This window comes from Amblyomma mixtum, chromosome 8, assembly GCF_055824585.1.
Source record: "Amblyomma mixtum isolate Tamu chromosome 8, ASM5582458v1, whole genome shotgun sequence".
NCBI lineage: Eukaryota > Metazoa > Arthropoda > Arachnida > Ixodida > Ixodidae > Amblyomma > Amblyomma mixtum.
The window spans coordinates 40,630,880-40,645,875 of record NC_143019.1 but is presented as its reverse complement, the minus strand read 5'-3'; the positions used below and the strand labels follow the sequence as shown (position 1 = coordinate 40,645,875).

The window sequence follows — 14,996 nt, the reverse complement described above, 5'->3', positions numbered from 1 at the left end:
CAGGGGTATGGGGGCTCCCAGTATTCCGCTAACGGTAACAAGGTACACGGTATGCTAAAGGTGTCTATTTGCGAGAACTTCGTTGACGACTTCGAGAACGGGATCCATTGTAACGCTGGCAGAACGCCGGTGCAAACGTAAACGAAGCGACGGCCGCAATAGCCGATAGATGCCTTCAATGTGCGGCCGGCGGTAGCTTTCTTTTCGGCTGCTGCTGGGCCGCACTGCTGGCCGCCAGAAATCACGGAGTCTGCGTTACGTCATGTGCAGGTCATGTTCATGTCACTTAGTCCTGTGTCGTCATAGAAGAATCCCAAGTTTGAATCAGAGCGGCGGGAAATACTTTTTCAACTTCGAATCCAAATTTCTTAGAAATAAATGCATCTTTCACTACCGGCCAAGTGGCAACAAAGCCATGAAATGCCGAACTATCGGATTTTGCTATAAAAAAAATATTAATAGAGCTCTCCTCAGTGTCCCTTTAAACATACTTCATTAATATAAGGTGAACTCTGATTTCTGTTTAAAACTGCAATGCTCCACACGATTGTGGTAGTATACGTGATGAAACTAAAAGATGGTCAAAAGAAAAGGCACCTGACATTAACATTTCCTTTGTGGAACTGGACATTCGATTTTATTTATGGGACCTTCCAAAGCTACTCGGGCTATGAGGGACGCCGTAGTGAAAGGCTGCAGAAATTTCAATGACCTGGGGTTCTTTAATGTGCGCTGACATCACACAGTACATGACCCTCTAACATTTCGGCTCCATCGAAATGCGGCTGCCACGGCCAGGATCGGAACTGGACATTTAGACGTGGTCACCGAATACGGCTAACACAAAATATAAAGTCCCATATAAAATTGACTGCTAATGGTTATCTATGCTGGCGAAAAATAGCCCAAACAAGGCCAGAGGTTTTAAACGTTCCTTAAAAACATCTGATTGGGGACTCGATTTTGAACTTTTACAACGGTGCCCAATTTTCACCCCCTGAATCCAGAAAATAATAAAAGCCACCAATGAAAGGCGTTATAAATGACGTTGCTGAACAACTGATGCAACATGAAAAAAAAAACAAATTAATACCCGTGGCACACGGGCAGATTTAATGCCATGAAGGGCTTACTGCCTTAAGTTTTAATGGCATTAGCCTTACTGCCATTAGCGACCTACTGAGTTTGCCACAACTCATTCGGCCGTCCAATGCGTACTCTCGTTCCCATTCCACACGCAGAAAAGCATGCAGCTTTGTTAGTAACGAATTCCTAACCAGTAGGAAATGTTAATTCTTAACATGAGGCATCTATACTGCATTTTTGATGCGAAGAGCACCATTTTCACCAGCCTTATTGACAGGTACTCTCGACTTGTGTGCTGACATGCGAGTTTATGGCTACTTTTTCGACTTGTAAAACAGGAACAGCCGTATCTTCTGGAAAATCGGTTTTACATTACATTTGAACAAAATTCCCGATGTATTGTGCTAATTAGCAATGTTTATATTCAGATAGAACTTTTGTCTACCTTGCAAGCGTTATCGTCATCGCCACTTTCGATAATGGCATTAAATGTGGACGTGTAGCACCAACTCCGAAAATAATGGCATTAACAAACTTAAGGCCTTAAGCATTACTGCCATTTCTTGTGCGCGTGTTGCACGGGTATAACTGTAGCATTTAAAAACAGAAAGCAAAAGAACCATACATATCGTGCAAGTAACACAAGGAAAAAAATTGTAAAAGAACAAAGTGCAGAAAGCAAACACCTGCAATTTTGCATGCGAGTTCCTTGACAAATGGAATCGAAGAAACAGTGAAGGTAAAGAAAAACCTAAACAGCAGCAGATCCCTTTTGTCTGGTTCATGACAAGTCAGTTAAACTCTTAATTAAAACTCGGCGAAAGCCTCTGACACTGAAAAGTATCTGCCTCTGATGTTGCAGAAAAGTACTGGTGGTTACAGCCCTTCCATCTACTGTAGTAAACACTGATTTTTTCAATGTTGGCGCTGCGAGCGACTGCAAAAATACGTAACGAAAACTAACAGGTCTAAGTGGTTTATGAAAAACCGCCGAGTTCTATGCCCTGCCTTAAATGCTGCACCAAGGATCTGCATCAAGAATACCGCACTAAGGTAGATAGGCTGAAGTTTCTTTACCTTTTAATCCATGGCCACTTGAATATCAACACATCACATTTTACAATACACCCTAATGAAACATCAAGACATCGCCATTCCATGTATATTCCTGTGCCGCGTTCTTATAACGATTGTTTTAAGTACAGTTTTTTTCCTCGTGTTATTAAAGAATGGAACATGCTGCCAGAGTCCATTGTAAATATTAACTCCCTCGACGCCTTTCTAGAATGCCTGAAATCTTACCTGGACCGTAGTACACCAATGTAATAGTTTTGCCTCAGCACTTGCATGCGTTATTCTTATCTACTGTTTGATTTTTCCTTTGTTTTTTGTGTCGATATCGCAGTTATGAAATGCACCTTGTTTTGAATGTGAATTTATAAGGTTTTCCACTCCTGTAATAGCCTGAGAAAGGCTGACAGTATCAATAAATGAAAGGAATGAATGAATGAAGTGGGAAGGTGAAAGTGGTCAACTGCTGCTGCAGTTTTCAAGAAACCAACACAGCCAGTCAGAACAAAGAAGCTCCTTTATATCAAGCAGTAAAAATATATGACATGAACTCCCACCAATACAAATAACTCACCACATTTTCACATGCGAAACCTGCTGCAGATAAAGCGGCAGGTAATGTCATGGGCTCCTGTGTAAGGTCCAAATATGGCAGTTGTTATCGCTAGACTGTGAAACCACACGATAGCCCTTCGACTCAAGCTTGTCCAGCACCGTGCAGGGCGGGTCGATAGTCTCGTAACACCCGCTGGAAACAAAGAACACAAACACAATGAATGAATTCAGCTCATTCTGGTTGTCTTGTGACTTACCCCTTACATTACATTTTTCATCACCCCTTAAAGGAGAAAAGACATCGAAGTTCAGTCATGATTTTAATGCGACAGAATTTAGGTTGTCGTCTTGCAAGAACCACCGGGTTTCCCCGTAACGAAACTCTTTGCTAAGAGGGTCTTGACGTCATCAGCACTACCAAATTTGAAAATCTGAAGACTGCAATGTTAGTACCTTCCACTGGATTATCATATAAGATTATACTAACTCAACCTATTCATCCACTTTTAATCCCAACATGAATCCCCATTAACCTGTCTTAATCCACCCACTAATCCCAACCAATTCTCCTTAATTCATTTTCTGGAGTGGGCGCACTTCCAAAATGTTGGGGGTCCTTTGGAATTCGTTGGGGGGGAATAAACAAGCGGTTTAATCAGGAGGTTGACGATACGCGGTTAATTAGCGTTGCAACAGTCAGTACTAACGCAGTGAATAAGGAAAACGCTCGACAGAGTTGAACTTGGCCGCTCACTGTTCTTTCCTTTGTTTTACGCTTACCGGAGAACGCATTCACCTGTAAAGTTGGGACACGCGAGCGCAGAAGTATTCCAGGAAAGTCGGATCGATGTTCGGGTCCACGATGTAACTTGGTCCGGTCCCCTGCGATGACGAAAGAGGGCAGTTGCGTTGCACACACGCCCACACGCGCTGCTCGGGCCCCGCTTATACGCGCTGCATGGAGGAAGTTCTTTCCTTCCTCCATGACGCGCTGCTTACCGGCTGACTGTTCCGTTTCATGACCATAACGTACGGCATCGCAGATTTTACGCACGCAAGGTTTCAGTAGTTTCACAGTGGAAAATTGGCGCCCAGACTACTTGCTGACTCGCTAAGCGGCAATGGTTCGAACCTGGCGCGGAAGTGTCTCCTGCGACCAGGTCGAAATAACGCAAGCGTTATTTCCACCCGTGAAGTCGTATCCGCTTTAATGACAACGTCACATCGGGTCATTTTTTTTCTTTGAGTTATTGAGTATCAAGTTAAGTTAAAGATGAAGCAAGTCAAAGCAAGTCAAGACACAGCCAAAAGCAGATGAAGCAAGTCAAAGCAAGCCAAGACACAGCCAAATGCTTTCGTAGTAGAGAATAGACTTTGCTTCTTTTTAATGTTCACGAACGGATCCATGCTTATACGTGTGGCTGGCTTATGGTCTTTTGATTCAGTTATAACGGATTACACGCTCGATATCAACGTAATGGAAGTGTAGTGTGCGTAATAGTGTTCCTAGTAGTGTTCCTACCCCCGGCACCGCTGGAGCCCACCTGCGATCATGGATTCGCTGATGCAAACAAACCTCTACGATCTCTTACAAGTTGAAATCGGCGCTAGTGAGAAAGAGGTAAAGGACATTTGCTTGCTTCCGTGAACACATGGTTTAGAAGATAGCAGAATCAACGAATAGAAGGTTCTCACGAGCAAGAGAGGCGATTGTGTTGCCAGTTTACTATTACTATGTTTCTATAATGCACTGGGAAACAGCCGGATGTTGATTAGCAAACGAACGCGGGTGCGTCTAAACGATGCTCCTCAACCCGAATAATTTGTCTAATAAATTCGCGTCGGTGGAAGCATACGCAACACTACTAAGAAGGCCAAAATCTTATTAGATTTTCGTCCTTATTAGGCATTTACATGGTTTTATGTCTCGCAGATCAAGAGTGCGTACCGAAAGAAAGCGTTGACATGCCACCCGGACAAGAATCCCGACAACCCTCGAGCAGGTAAGGCGGAATGTGTGGTGCAGCGACATCCACGGCGCTTATTTAGCCGAACTCTTTCAGCAGCTGTCCCGTGCCTTGGAGGTGCTGACCGACCCTGCTGCGCGAGTGAGTACCGGTCACTCGTCTCCCTCTTTACGCATCCTGTTATTCTGCCATCTTCACTTGCACGAAGTGGTTTTCTCTTCAGCTTGGTAATTCACCAAACAGTGCAGCTATAATACCCGTTGTAAGTGCCCCACAATGCAGTCTTAATTCTGTAATTAAGTCTAGGTGTTAAAGCCCAGCAAGAACTTTTGGCTCCGAAGAGCATTTGTGTGTGGGGCATCGGATCTAATTGCTGGCAGTTCCAACCCTTCCATCTGCAGTGACGAGCACTGATGCTTTTAAGGTTGCAAGTGTAAGTTGTCGCTCAGCAAATTTCTGTTCTTCGGCAGGGTTTGTTGCAAACTGGTCAGAATCCACCGCAAACAATGCTCATTTCTACAATGACCAAATTGCTGCGGACATACGTTCTTACCTCTTTTACACAAAGAAAGAAAGGGAGCCGTGGAAAACTAATCGCATAATTCATCACAAGTCCTTTGAGCCACTGAGTGGTCAGTGGCTGGTATAGACAGCACAGAAGGGATGCGGTGGTCATGTAGCTACCACGTGACGATCTTCATTGCAGAGTGCATACGATGCGGTGCTCAAGGCTCGCCAGGCAGCCAAACTACGACACCAGGGTTTGGATGCCAAACGTCGGAAGCTCAGGGAAGAACTGGAAGCCCGCGAGGCCCCCGGCCGAGAGGCAGCGGCAGCAGCAGCACTAGAGCGATCCCTCGAGAAGGAAGTGGAGAGGCTTCGGCGAGAAGGTTCTCGGCAGCTGGCCAGAGAGCGAGAGTTGTTGCAGCGCCAGATGCAGCAGCAGCAAGAGCAGCATGAAGCTGAACAGACAAGGGTCAAGGTCAGCTGCACACGTGACCTTGTTCGACCTTAGAATGTGAAAGTCATTCTCTCTACTGCTCAGTAGTCTTTTGCATGGTTGATGTAAACACATTGTGCACTGAACAAATATGGTATGGAAGTGAGGCAGTGATGAACTTGTTCTATTGGAGGCAGAAGTGTAGAACTGGAGCACAACAAATGGAAATTACTGCTCGCTACGCCCATCCGTTGTCACGCAATTGTGCATTTCTGTATGCAGTGGAACAAACTTAATGAAATTACTTCATTACTTGCTCCTTGTGATTATATGATTATGTGTTGGCTCTATTGATGTGGAGTCTGCTCACACACATGCATGCTCCACTCCTATGACAGTGTAACAGTCATTCAAAGGTGCATGATAGCCTTAATTGCTTATGTGCCCCAAAACACAACAGAACATTCAGGGGCTACATATTATGTGAGCATTTCCTGCTCATTATGTTCAGTACTGTTGCTAGCAGCAACTTTTGAGCGACTAGAGTGGCTTTGTGCAGCACTTGAACGAAGCCAACAGTCACCGAAACCAAGGAGCAGAGGGGGCATTTTTTGTTTAAATTTTGTGGTGTTGACCAATGGGAGATTAATAGTGTAATTATTTTAACGCTTAAAGGTAGTTCATTAGAAAGCAGGAGGCAAAACAACTGCATTTAGCCGGTGGGATCCGAACCTACAACCTCCGAATTCTCATGTCTGGTACTCTACCCACTGAGAGCTCTACATTTCGCAAGCTGCTCTACATTTCTCAAGCTGCTTGCTCTCTGCAATGCGCGCCAAGTCATTGAGATCGTAGCTCACAAGTACTTGGGACAGTTTCAGCAGCCATACTTTTTTTTTCTTACAGCATCAGCTTTCAGTCTCGTGTTACACTGGTCACGTGACTGAATGCTGAAGCACTTTCTCTTTTCACAGTCTTGCACATCCCTTTACGCATGCATCTGAGGCATCTGCGAAATTATTTCTCATCTGTGGTGCAGGTACGCTGGAAGCAGCAGCCCGGGCTGATAGGCTATACGGAAGCAAGCCTGCGGCAGCGGCTGTCGCAGTATGGGACGATCAGCTGTCTGGTGTTTCGCAATGGATCATCCCTCGTGGAGTTTGAGCAACCATCCGCAGCCGTGAGTAGGCCCGAATTGGAAGTCTGCAACATCCGTCCGCAAAACTGAGAAGTCTTTGCTATAGCCCGGCATACCACTGTCTCAGATGAGGCAGTTAGTACCTGCTTGCTGGCAGCACCCGGAAGCTAGAAAGACGTCACCTAGCAGCTGTGTTATCTTTTATGGTGCTAATTTTCACTGTGAAGCATTTAGCTAACACTTTTGAGCATGTACAGGCATGCTTTCTTGATAAGCAATTGCTGTCTCATAAATCTCAGTGCATCATGTCACCATGCATGCACATTATTCAGTGTTTAGGATTTTTCTTGTAATGTGGTATTTTCTGGCCACTTGCCAGTACACGTGCAAGTAAGGGGTCTCCATTGATCTTTTTTTTGTTTGTTTGTTTCATAGCCTGAAATTGGTTCCAATTTTTGCCTCGGACATGGCACTTTCTACTGGCCTTCTGTTTCAAGGAACACAAATTGCTGGCTGTTACCACCTGATGCCAGCTTTAGGGCTCATCTGTTAAGTGTAGCCGAAGAGAGAAAACCTGGCGATTCATTGCAATCTCGAAATGAAAATTTAATGTGGGATTGGAGCTCTGCAACACTTACACATCATAACAGGCATCAAATGTGCCAAAATGTGTCATGGGTCTAGTACTCTGTGAAGCCCCTCAGCAGGCGTGCCTTCATTGTGCATTAACGAGAACAGTGTGCATTAATGTGTGCACTGTGCATTAACGAGAACATAATTAGCAAGAAAATGATGTCCTTAGCTCAGATCCCTTGTCATTAGTCTGATCTGGTGTAAAGCACAGACTCATTTTAGACAAGTGTCCCTGTGGTTGTAGCATGCAGCAGTGCCATACATCTCCTTTTTGACATTACTTCCTGTCGTTCACTTCCTCCATTGGAAAAAAGAAGAAATAGCTGCACAAATCTAATACAAACCTAGTCTCCTGTTTGATGTTGTACAAGGTTGTTGCTGGGTTAGCCACTGCTGTGACCGACTGTTGCACTTCTTTTTGGGTGCAGTACCTGGCGTCCGAGCTCGAAAAGGGCAGCCCCGATGAAGGCCCGCTGATCGTTCGATTGTTGGGTGACACCGGAAGTATGGAGCGTCCGCGACAACCAACAACCGCACCACAACCAGCGGCACCACCACCACGACCAACACACACTTCTTCCCTCGATGACGACTATGAGAACCTCGTGCTAAGAAAACTGCAGCAGGCGGCTGCCCAGCCTCCATGATTGTGTTGGTGTGCAGTGAACCACGTTTCTACTAGTTGCGTGCTGTCTGTGTGTTGAACCAATCAGCTGGGCTGAACACCTTTTCGCTACTCCGGGCCATCAAGCGGCATTAGGTGCGGAGTTCTGTGTGCTTGGAAGTGTATGTTCCTGGAGGTTGTGAGGACTTCCAGATGTGGTATGGCCATAAAGTTGTTTTTGTTTTTTTTCTTGACGTCACGCTATCATTTGAAAATTTTCTTTGTAGCGATAATATTCTGCTAGGCCAAGAAGCAGAGCCAACAGTGCAGGTCATTGCATGAAATAAAACTAGTTCAGCATCTCGCTGGGGCACAATGATAGCTTGGGTTGGTGTTGGGAACATTTGGGCTCTAGCATTGTTCAAATTGTCCCATTCATGGTCATGAGATCATAACACATCTAGGAGCGAACTTATGTTACAGTTGTTACTATCACTTCTTTGCCCCGAAAGAAAGTACACAACGTTTTTGAGGCTTCCAAGGACACCCAAGATTGAATGCAGCCAAGAGCAAGAGGTAACTATAATTATTATTTACACACCCTGTCTGGTGCTGAATGAATGTTCCACATCAGTGCACTTCTGTTGTACTGCTCTGGAACATGTTTTATTTTTTATTTCACAAATTGATAACCATCTAATCTCTAAAGCAAGCAGATTGTCAATACTTTGAATGCTGTTAACACTACCTTATGGGACAGTTTAAATGTAAAGAAATACACATTCAAAAGTTCTTGTGCAATGTTCTGCAGCTCTTATTAACAACTATTCACATAAAATATGACGTCAAAGACAAATTAATGTATGTGGAGAAAAGATTCCTTATTTTGTACAATCTCCAAAAATTTGGTGCTAGTGTCCTAAAAGAGCACAAAATAACGCTTGGAATACGGCTTTGCTATGCAAAGTAATGAAACCACTGCCACCTTGCAGGTGCAGGTTATTTAGTGGACTGTGATGCTTGTATATGATGAGAGCAGGGTACAACAAAACTACCATGCACTACCAATAAAGCTGAAGATCACCGACATGCCCAAGCGACAATAGTTTCCAATAGTGCCTTCTTTTTTGTACTAAGCGTATTATTTTTTCCTTCTTATAATCAGCCAAACCCACCATTTTATGCCGATGGGAAGCGAATCTGCAGGTTTACTATATGCTGTTTCTGAGGCATGTTAAAGGCCAGCTTTTGCAACAGCACTGTGCCACTGTTTAAGCCGCTTAGTCTGTATGGTGGCATATGATTCAGCAGCAACAGCAAAAAAAAAGTTCGAGCGATAGCATTTTGGCAATGGCCCGAACCAAATTTGGAGGTTCCCATCATGTCGGGCACACTCGGTTATGAATGAACATCGATTATGGTCCAAATAGGCCAAGGTCAAATTTCGGGGGTGGGCCGGGCCAAATTTTGGAATTTCGTAAACTACAGAGAATGTTTCCTACATTCGAAATGGAGCGAAAGTATGCAGAACATGATGATGGGCGGGCAGTGCCACCGGACAGAGCAGATGGAAGTTGATGAAGACGACACTCTGCGATGCACAGCGCGAGAGTGTACTGCACTTTTTTATTGCTCCTTCCTTCGCATTTGAGCCTTGTTCATTCGATATGGGTATCCGATCACAGCGGCGTGACAGTAAATGAGATCGCGGATAACCTCGCAAAGGCTTCCCTAGGCAGCCCCGTGTTGCCCATCATCCCGGCTACAGCGTATATCACAGAATCTAGGTTCCGGCGACGAGCGTTATTAAGCGCGCAAGACACAGCACTTTTAACATCGGCGGAATATCAGCATCTGCAATATTTCTGGAGCAGGAAAATTTGTCAATCTCGAAAGCTAGAAGTATATCTGACGAGGTTGCGCTGCCGTATCCCCCCTCTAAATTTTATCTGCACAGGTCTGGTTTGGCGTTGTCTCCCCTCTGTGCATTTTGCTGTGAGCCTGAACCTATCAATCATTTTTGGCTCCACTGTCGTCGTTTCACCTCTTTGAGAAGAAGACTGCTGGAGTTGCCCTTACAGCATCTTGGCCTTAGTTTGAGCAGCCCACTCTTGCTATCATTTGACGCCACCACGCTTGGGTTCAGCCACAAGTCTGTTTGACGCTGTTCAAATTTCTTGCTGGAATCTCACCGACTGCCTTGCTAAAGCTTACAGTATTTTCTTTTCTATGCTTTATTATATTTCGAATTAATCTCTTTTTTTTCTCTCTCTCTCCAATCCAAACTCCTACCTTTTTTCACTCCCTGCCCTCCTTGTGGTAGACTCCCCTGGTGTTGCTCTCCCGTGTGCTTTTCTTTTGCCTTTAGTATGTACTGGTGAATAACAACCGTTACCTCCCGATTCTTGGCCGATCCCCCAGTGTGGGTATGTGCCATCTTTTCGAAGGCTAACAACAACAACTGCAGTTTCACGAGGCATGTTCAGCTATGGTGATAGCCTAGTGGCCTCGTGTAGCATCCTGTGAAGCTAAGTAGAGCTATCTCTCTAAAAAATGACACCATTCCGAAAGCAAAACTGCTATGCATTGCAAAACTACCTAGTTAGTTCGCACGCTAAATATAATACACCAGTACAGTGCATTACAGCCAATTGAAATATTGCCAGGATGTTCAATTTCCCACAGTGACTAGCACGTAAAGTAGGCAGTTTCAGCCATGAGCGCTGCGGGTCGCAACAAAACAGTGTCGAGGCCGTGCAGAGTGACCCCCTGGAGTGAGATTTGTGCATTCAGCACTGAAAGCAACCATTCGCCACCTCTGGATGAAGCTTGCACATCTTCGCTGCATTGATGGAGCATACTTGAAAAAAAAAAAAAAGTCAACATGTTTGTCCCAACATATGCACTAAGAAAAATTAAACTGGATGACCAGCACTGCTGGTACCACTTTGAATACATCACCTCATTTGTCTTGCAGAGACAATCTCTTTCAACAATGAAGAAAGAAACTTAAGAGAGCCAGTGAAAACAAAAAAGCACCTTTATGTCAAGCTGTAAAGATACATGACATTATGAAGCCAGCAATACAAATATCTCGTTCAGCATTTCAGCACTGCTTGTAGCATTGGGAACCTACTGCAGAACTTATGTTTCAGCACCTCTTGTTGCTATAGACGCGTCTTCTACATTCTTTCACATAATATGTGTCTGTAGGGCAACCCCCGAGGCTCTTGATCCTGGCCAGCCTTGAGTTGGGTGGTCCAGACTAAAATGATATGTTGTGGCACATGGAGCAGTACTTTTTCACAGCACTACTGTTATACTTTATGCATTAGCTAAGCACTAACTGCACTGCTAAGTCAAAAAGGCTGGGACATCACTCCCCAAAACACAGCAAAGAGGTAAGTAAAGCTTACTAAAGAAGCCGCATTTTTCAGTGAGAGGCATACTGGACGCTGCTCTAAGTCCACTGCTCCGTCGGAAGAGGCAACGGTGGTTTTTTTTGTTTTTGGAGTCTTCTTTGGCTAAGGAAATGCCCAGGCCTCGTAAAATGAGCTCTTTATCGCTTCGTGGTTGCCAGTTAGTAAAAATAGAAGCCTCAAGCTGGCAGCACTAGGCCAATGAGAAAGGCCAGAATAAACACACAGCACCGGACCAGCCGATTCGGAAGCGGGGGCAATACTGCAGGTAGTCATGGTTTGTGCAAGGTCCAAATGCAGGTCTGGCCAATGCCGGACATCGCCACAACGCGGTACCCCATCAGCTCGAGCTTGTTGAGAACAGTACGGGGAGGGTCCTCAGTCCGGTACTCTGGACTGGAAAGAGAGATTGTGGACCACAACAAAATGAGTTCAGTTCACTGACTTCCTCCATGCTCGCAAACAAAACTGAGATGGCAGAGACGTTATTCCCGGGCAAAAATAAGTGAACTTGCTTTAGGAAGTGCATGTGGCATTTTTTCACATTTGCCTTGTGTTTGTTTTATGCTTACATCTGCAATAGGTTGCCCACAAGCACTCTGGTATACCTGTACTTTTGTAGCAGTAGGCATGCTGATGGCACATCACCGCGTGTGTTGTAAAATCTGCGCGTTGTAAAACAGCAGGCACCTATACAGTGTCTCGAGAGTTGATCCCAAAGTTGAGACTTTCATCGCCATAAACAATTTGATGTTGTAGTTTCTCAAAATTTGTAAGTAGGCGACAGCAAACCATAGAGTAATGACATGCAGAAACACAGTAGCACTTCCAAAGTGGCACAATGCTTAACAGTGAATGAGTAATCTTGGTTAGCCTCCAGTCACGAAGTATGGCACTCCATGACCCAAGTGCAGTAATGTAGGTGTCGTAAAGAGAGCAGAGAACCAAATACATGTTCAGCACTTCAGTTCTTGACAAATATTAAAATGATGATGTAAAGCATTTATTGGGTCCAATAAGAAGTTTTCCCTATCCAGAAGCGGCCCTCAGTCCGGGGCTCCTGTAGTGGCTACTGTCAGTCTGGCCTGATCCAGACGAATTAAGTTTCAACCCTGCATGGTACACTGGCATGACGAATTCAACACTTGCACATGCCTTGACTCAACTTCCATCGCTGAACAACAGTTCAGCTAAGTTCATATGAAAAGGTAAGTATCGAGTTTAAAAACATTGCTGCCTCACTTACACTGCTTAAGTAACTTTATTGAGTTTAAAAGCATTGCTGCCTCACCTACATTGATTAGCTAATTTTTAAACATGAAAGACTTTGAAATAACGAGTCATTTTTTTCAGAAACCCTGTGCTTTGCCAAAATTTTCTCTGACCTCAGCATTTCGTACTCGTAAAATGAATATACCAAGTGGTGTTCAGGTGACTACTGCTGATTATAGCTGATGAATAGCACACAGTGAAATATAATGAAACTGGTGGCCTTGAACTCTATTGGAATGCACGTAAATAAGGCTGAGGCACCAAACACAATAAAAAATCTCTGGAAATAAGCTTTTGATACCTCAATGCAATGTTAATATGTGCCTGCACAGTATGACAGAGTAGACAACACTTATCAGGTGTTCACAGGCAATCAATACTGACGAAGTGCTACGTAGGATCCTTATTAAAACATCAAAAGGACGCTATATAACGGTAATTTACACCATGGCCTGCCCAGGCCAGAAATGATTAATAGCATGCTTGTGATAAGCATTGAGATGACCACTGGAACATATCATTAATAGATAATTTTTACAACCGTTTTTCGTAATAAAACAAAAATAGAGGTGGGTATTTTCACTGAGTACATTACTACCCGCCCTGCATGTTCTTATCATTAAAAAATGTGGCAGTTTTTTCATTGAAACGAATGCTTTTAAATACTTGTTTTTCTCTCATATACTATTGCTGAATTGAATGGCTTGCCTGCAAATGTGGTCACTTATGAGACAGTAGACTTGTTCCTACAAACCCTGGACACACACGAAATGTTTTGCTATGTTCGTGATTTTTTTTTTTTTTCGTACCCGATTTTGTACTGGAGAAGTTACAATGTGTTGTTTTCTGTGTTTGTATGATCTCTGTACTCCACTCCTGCTGAGGCCTGAAATAAAGACCGGCAGTACTTGGTCAATAAATTACGCGTACTAATAGAGCGTAAAAAAAACTAAGAAAAAACCGCGTATGAGAGACGCTATCAGTGTGACCGATAAAGGGAAGGGTCCAGATAAAGTGAAGATGAGCTCAAAGGAGCGCCGCTTCAAAGATCCCCCCCCCCCCCGATGGCCTTGGTTCAAGCTGATTCATCCTTTGCAGGGACTAGCGGCCGACAAACGATATCACCGGAGCGCGTCACCGCATCCGATGAGAGGCAGAACTCTCCGGAATGACCTCCAATTAAGGCTCGATCGATCACTGCAATTAGTCTCATACCACACCTAATCTGACACACGACGCAGACAAACAGAGGAAAGATGAAGCAAAAAACAGACCCCACTTCGTCTTTCGTCGGTTTAATTGCGCTGTTACTTTCCAGCAAGCGTTACCAACTAGCTCAACTGTCCGCATTGCAATTAAATGGGCGCGGCCTATGAGTTGACGAGCAACCGTGGATCATACGGACAGTGTCACATCTTAACATGCTCCAAGCGTAATTAGGGAGTCAGTCATAACGAAATTCCAGACAGTCATAAAGTTCTCCACAAACGTGACTCACGATGTGGGTAAAAGAGGAAAAAATTGGGCGCTCAAACCGAGCAAAAAGACCGCTACTCGGGAAACTGTCACCGTTGAGGCGCTCAATCACTTCCGCCCGTACGCACAGAGCTGCAGCTTGGCCGTTCACTTTCATATTTTCTTTCCACCATCGATGTCGGGTAATTTCCTCGAAAAACAAGCGCGTGTGGGCTGATGGCGGATCGGAAGACACTCACAAGTCGTTTCCGGGCTGGGTGATCTTGCGGGCGCAAAGATGCTCCATGAGAGTCGGATCGCTGTTGCGGTCTCCAACGATGGTCGGGCCGTTCTCCTGCGAGGAGCAGCAAGCGATGACAGCTGCAGCGCTGCACACATGGTTTCCGCAGCGCGCGCTACTTACCAGTCGGATCTGCGTTGAGATCAACAGGTACGGCATCGCTGATGTGAAGCCGTCGAGCAGTACGTGAAAACAGCTGCCGCTACGCGACCCACGTGTTCTCAGATTCTGTATTTTATTAGTTACGAAACTCCGGATCAAATCTGACAAAAACCGCGGCTAAACTTCTGGAAATCAACAGATTGTGGTGCCACCTAGTAGTAAGACCGCTAAAGGAACAACCTACTGTTTTTCATATAAGTGGCCTTTGAACAGAGCTGTTCAGTTTGTCTGGAGGCCGCAAGTGGCGTGACAATCTGGTAATTGTAAAATGTTTGTTATTAAAGTATGAAATTTTGAAATATGGATTAATGGTACCAATGGAGTACCATTTTAAAAAGGCTGTTACTACTGTTACCGCTGCCATCCTGCAGGTACAGTGTACTGCAGGCGCGT

The 14,996-nt window shown here is 44.7% G+C and overlaps 3 protein-coding genes across 3 annotated transcripts; 1 reads left to right on the top strand and 2 right to left on the bottom strand.

Annotated features, from left to right (window-relative positions):
* Positions 1–2,656: 2,656 nt before the first annotated feature.
* LOC149332212 (GTP cyclohydrolase 1 feedback regulatory protein-like) lies at positions 2,657–4,136 on the bottom strand. The gene is made up of 3 exons (XM_089557149.1): positions 3,712–4,136; positions 3,509–3,594; positions 2,657–2,905 (listed from the first exon to the last, which is right to left on the bottom strand). The coding sequence occupies exons 1-3, from the start codon at positions 3,748–3,750 to the stop codon at positions 2,779–2,781; spliced, it is 252 nt and encodes an 83-aa protein (XP_089413275.1). The 5' UTR covers positions 3,751–4,136; the 3' UTR covers positions 2,657–2,778.
* On the top strand, positions 4,027–8,239 carry LOC149332211 (dnaJ homolog subfamily C member 17-like). The gene is made up of 6 exons (XM_089557148.1): positions 4,027–4,333; positions 4,646–4,715; positions 4,762–4,820; positions 5,386–5,661; positions 6,659–6,799; positions 7,819–8,239. The coding sequence occupies exons 1-6, from the start codon at positions 4,265–4,267 to the stop codon at positions 8,035–8,037; spliced, it is 834 nt and encodes a 277-aa protein (XP_089413274.1). The 5' UTR covers positions 4,027–4,264; the 3' UTR covers positions 8,038–8,239.
* A 2,777-nt stretch (positions 8,240–11,016) lies between these two features.
* On the bottom strand, positions 11,017–14,723 carry LOC149332210 (GTP cyclohydrolase 1 feedback regulatory protein-like). Its single transcript, XM_089557147.1, has 3 exons — positions 14,565–14,723; positions 14,401–14,495; positions 11,017–11,809 (listed from the first exon to the last, which is right to left on the bottom strand). The coding sequence occupies exons 1-3, from the start codon at positions 14,598–14,600 to the stop codon at positions 11,686–11,688; spliced, it is 255 nt and encodes an 84-aa protein (XP_089413273.1). The 5' UTR covers positions 14,601–14,723; the 3' UTR covers positions 11,017–11,685.
* Between the last annotated feature and the right edge of the window lie 273 nt (positions 14,724–14,996).

Excerpts from the sequence above, each read along its gene's own strand:
- LOC149332212 (XM_089557149.1), bottom strand. The coding sequence starts at position 3,750 with ATGCCGTACGTTATGGTCATGAAACGGAACAGTCAGCCG. Across the intron at positions 3,595-3,711 it reads TGAAACGGAACAGTCAGCCG|GGGACCGGACCAAGTTACAT; the intron begins GTAAGCAGCGCG and ends TCGTCATCGCAG. Across the intron at positions 2,906-3,508 it reads CGCGTGTCCCAACTTTACAG|CGGGTGTTACGAGACTATCG; the intron begins GTGAATGCGTTC and ends CTTTGTTTCCAG.
- LOC149332211 (XM_089557148.1), top strand. The coding sequence starts at position 4,265 with ATGGATTCGCTGATGCAAACAAACCTCTACGATCTCTTACAAGTTGAA. Across the intron at positions 4,821-5,385 it reads TGACCGACCCTGCTGCGCGA|AGTGCATACGATGCGGTGCT; the intron begins GTGAGTACCGGT and ends TCTTCATTGCAG. Across the intron at positions 6,800-7,818 it reads TTGAGCAACCATCCGCAGCC|TACCTGGCGTCCGAGCTCGA; the intron begins GTGAGTAGGCCC and ends TTTTGGGTGCAG.
- LOC149332210 (XM_089557147.1), bottom strand. The coding sequence starts at position 14,600 with ATGCCGTACCTGTTGATCTCAACGCAGATCCGACTG. Across the intron at positions 14,496-14,564 it reads TCTCAACGCAGATCCGACTG|GAGAACGGCCCGACCATCGT; the intron begins GTAAGTAGCGCG and ends TGCTCCTCGCAG. Across the intron at positions 11,810-14,400 it reads ACCCAGCCCGGAAACGACTT|TCCAGAGTACCGGACTGAGG; the intron begins GTGAGTGTCTTC and ends CTCTCTTTCCAG.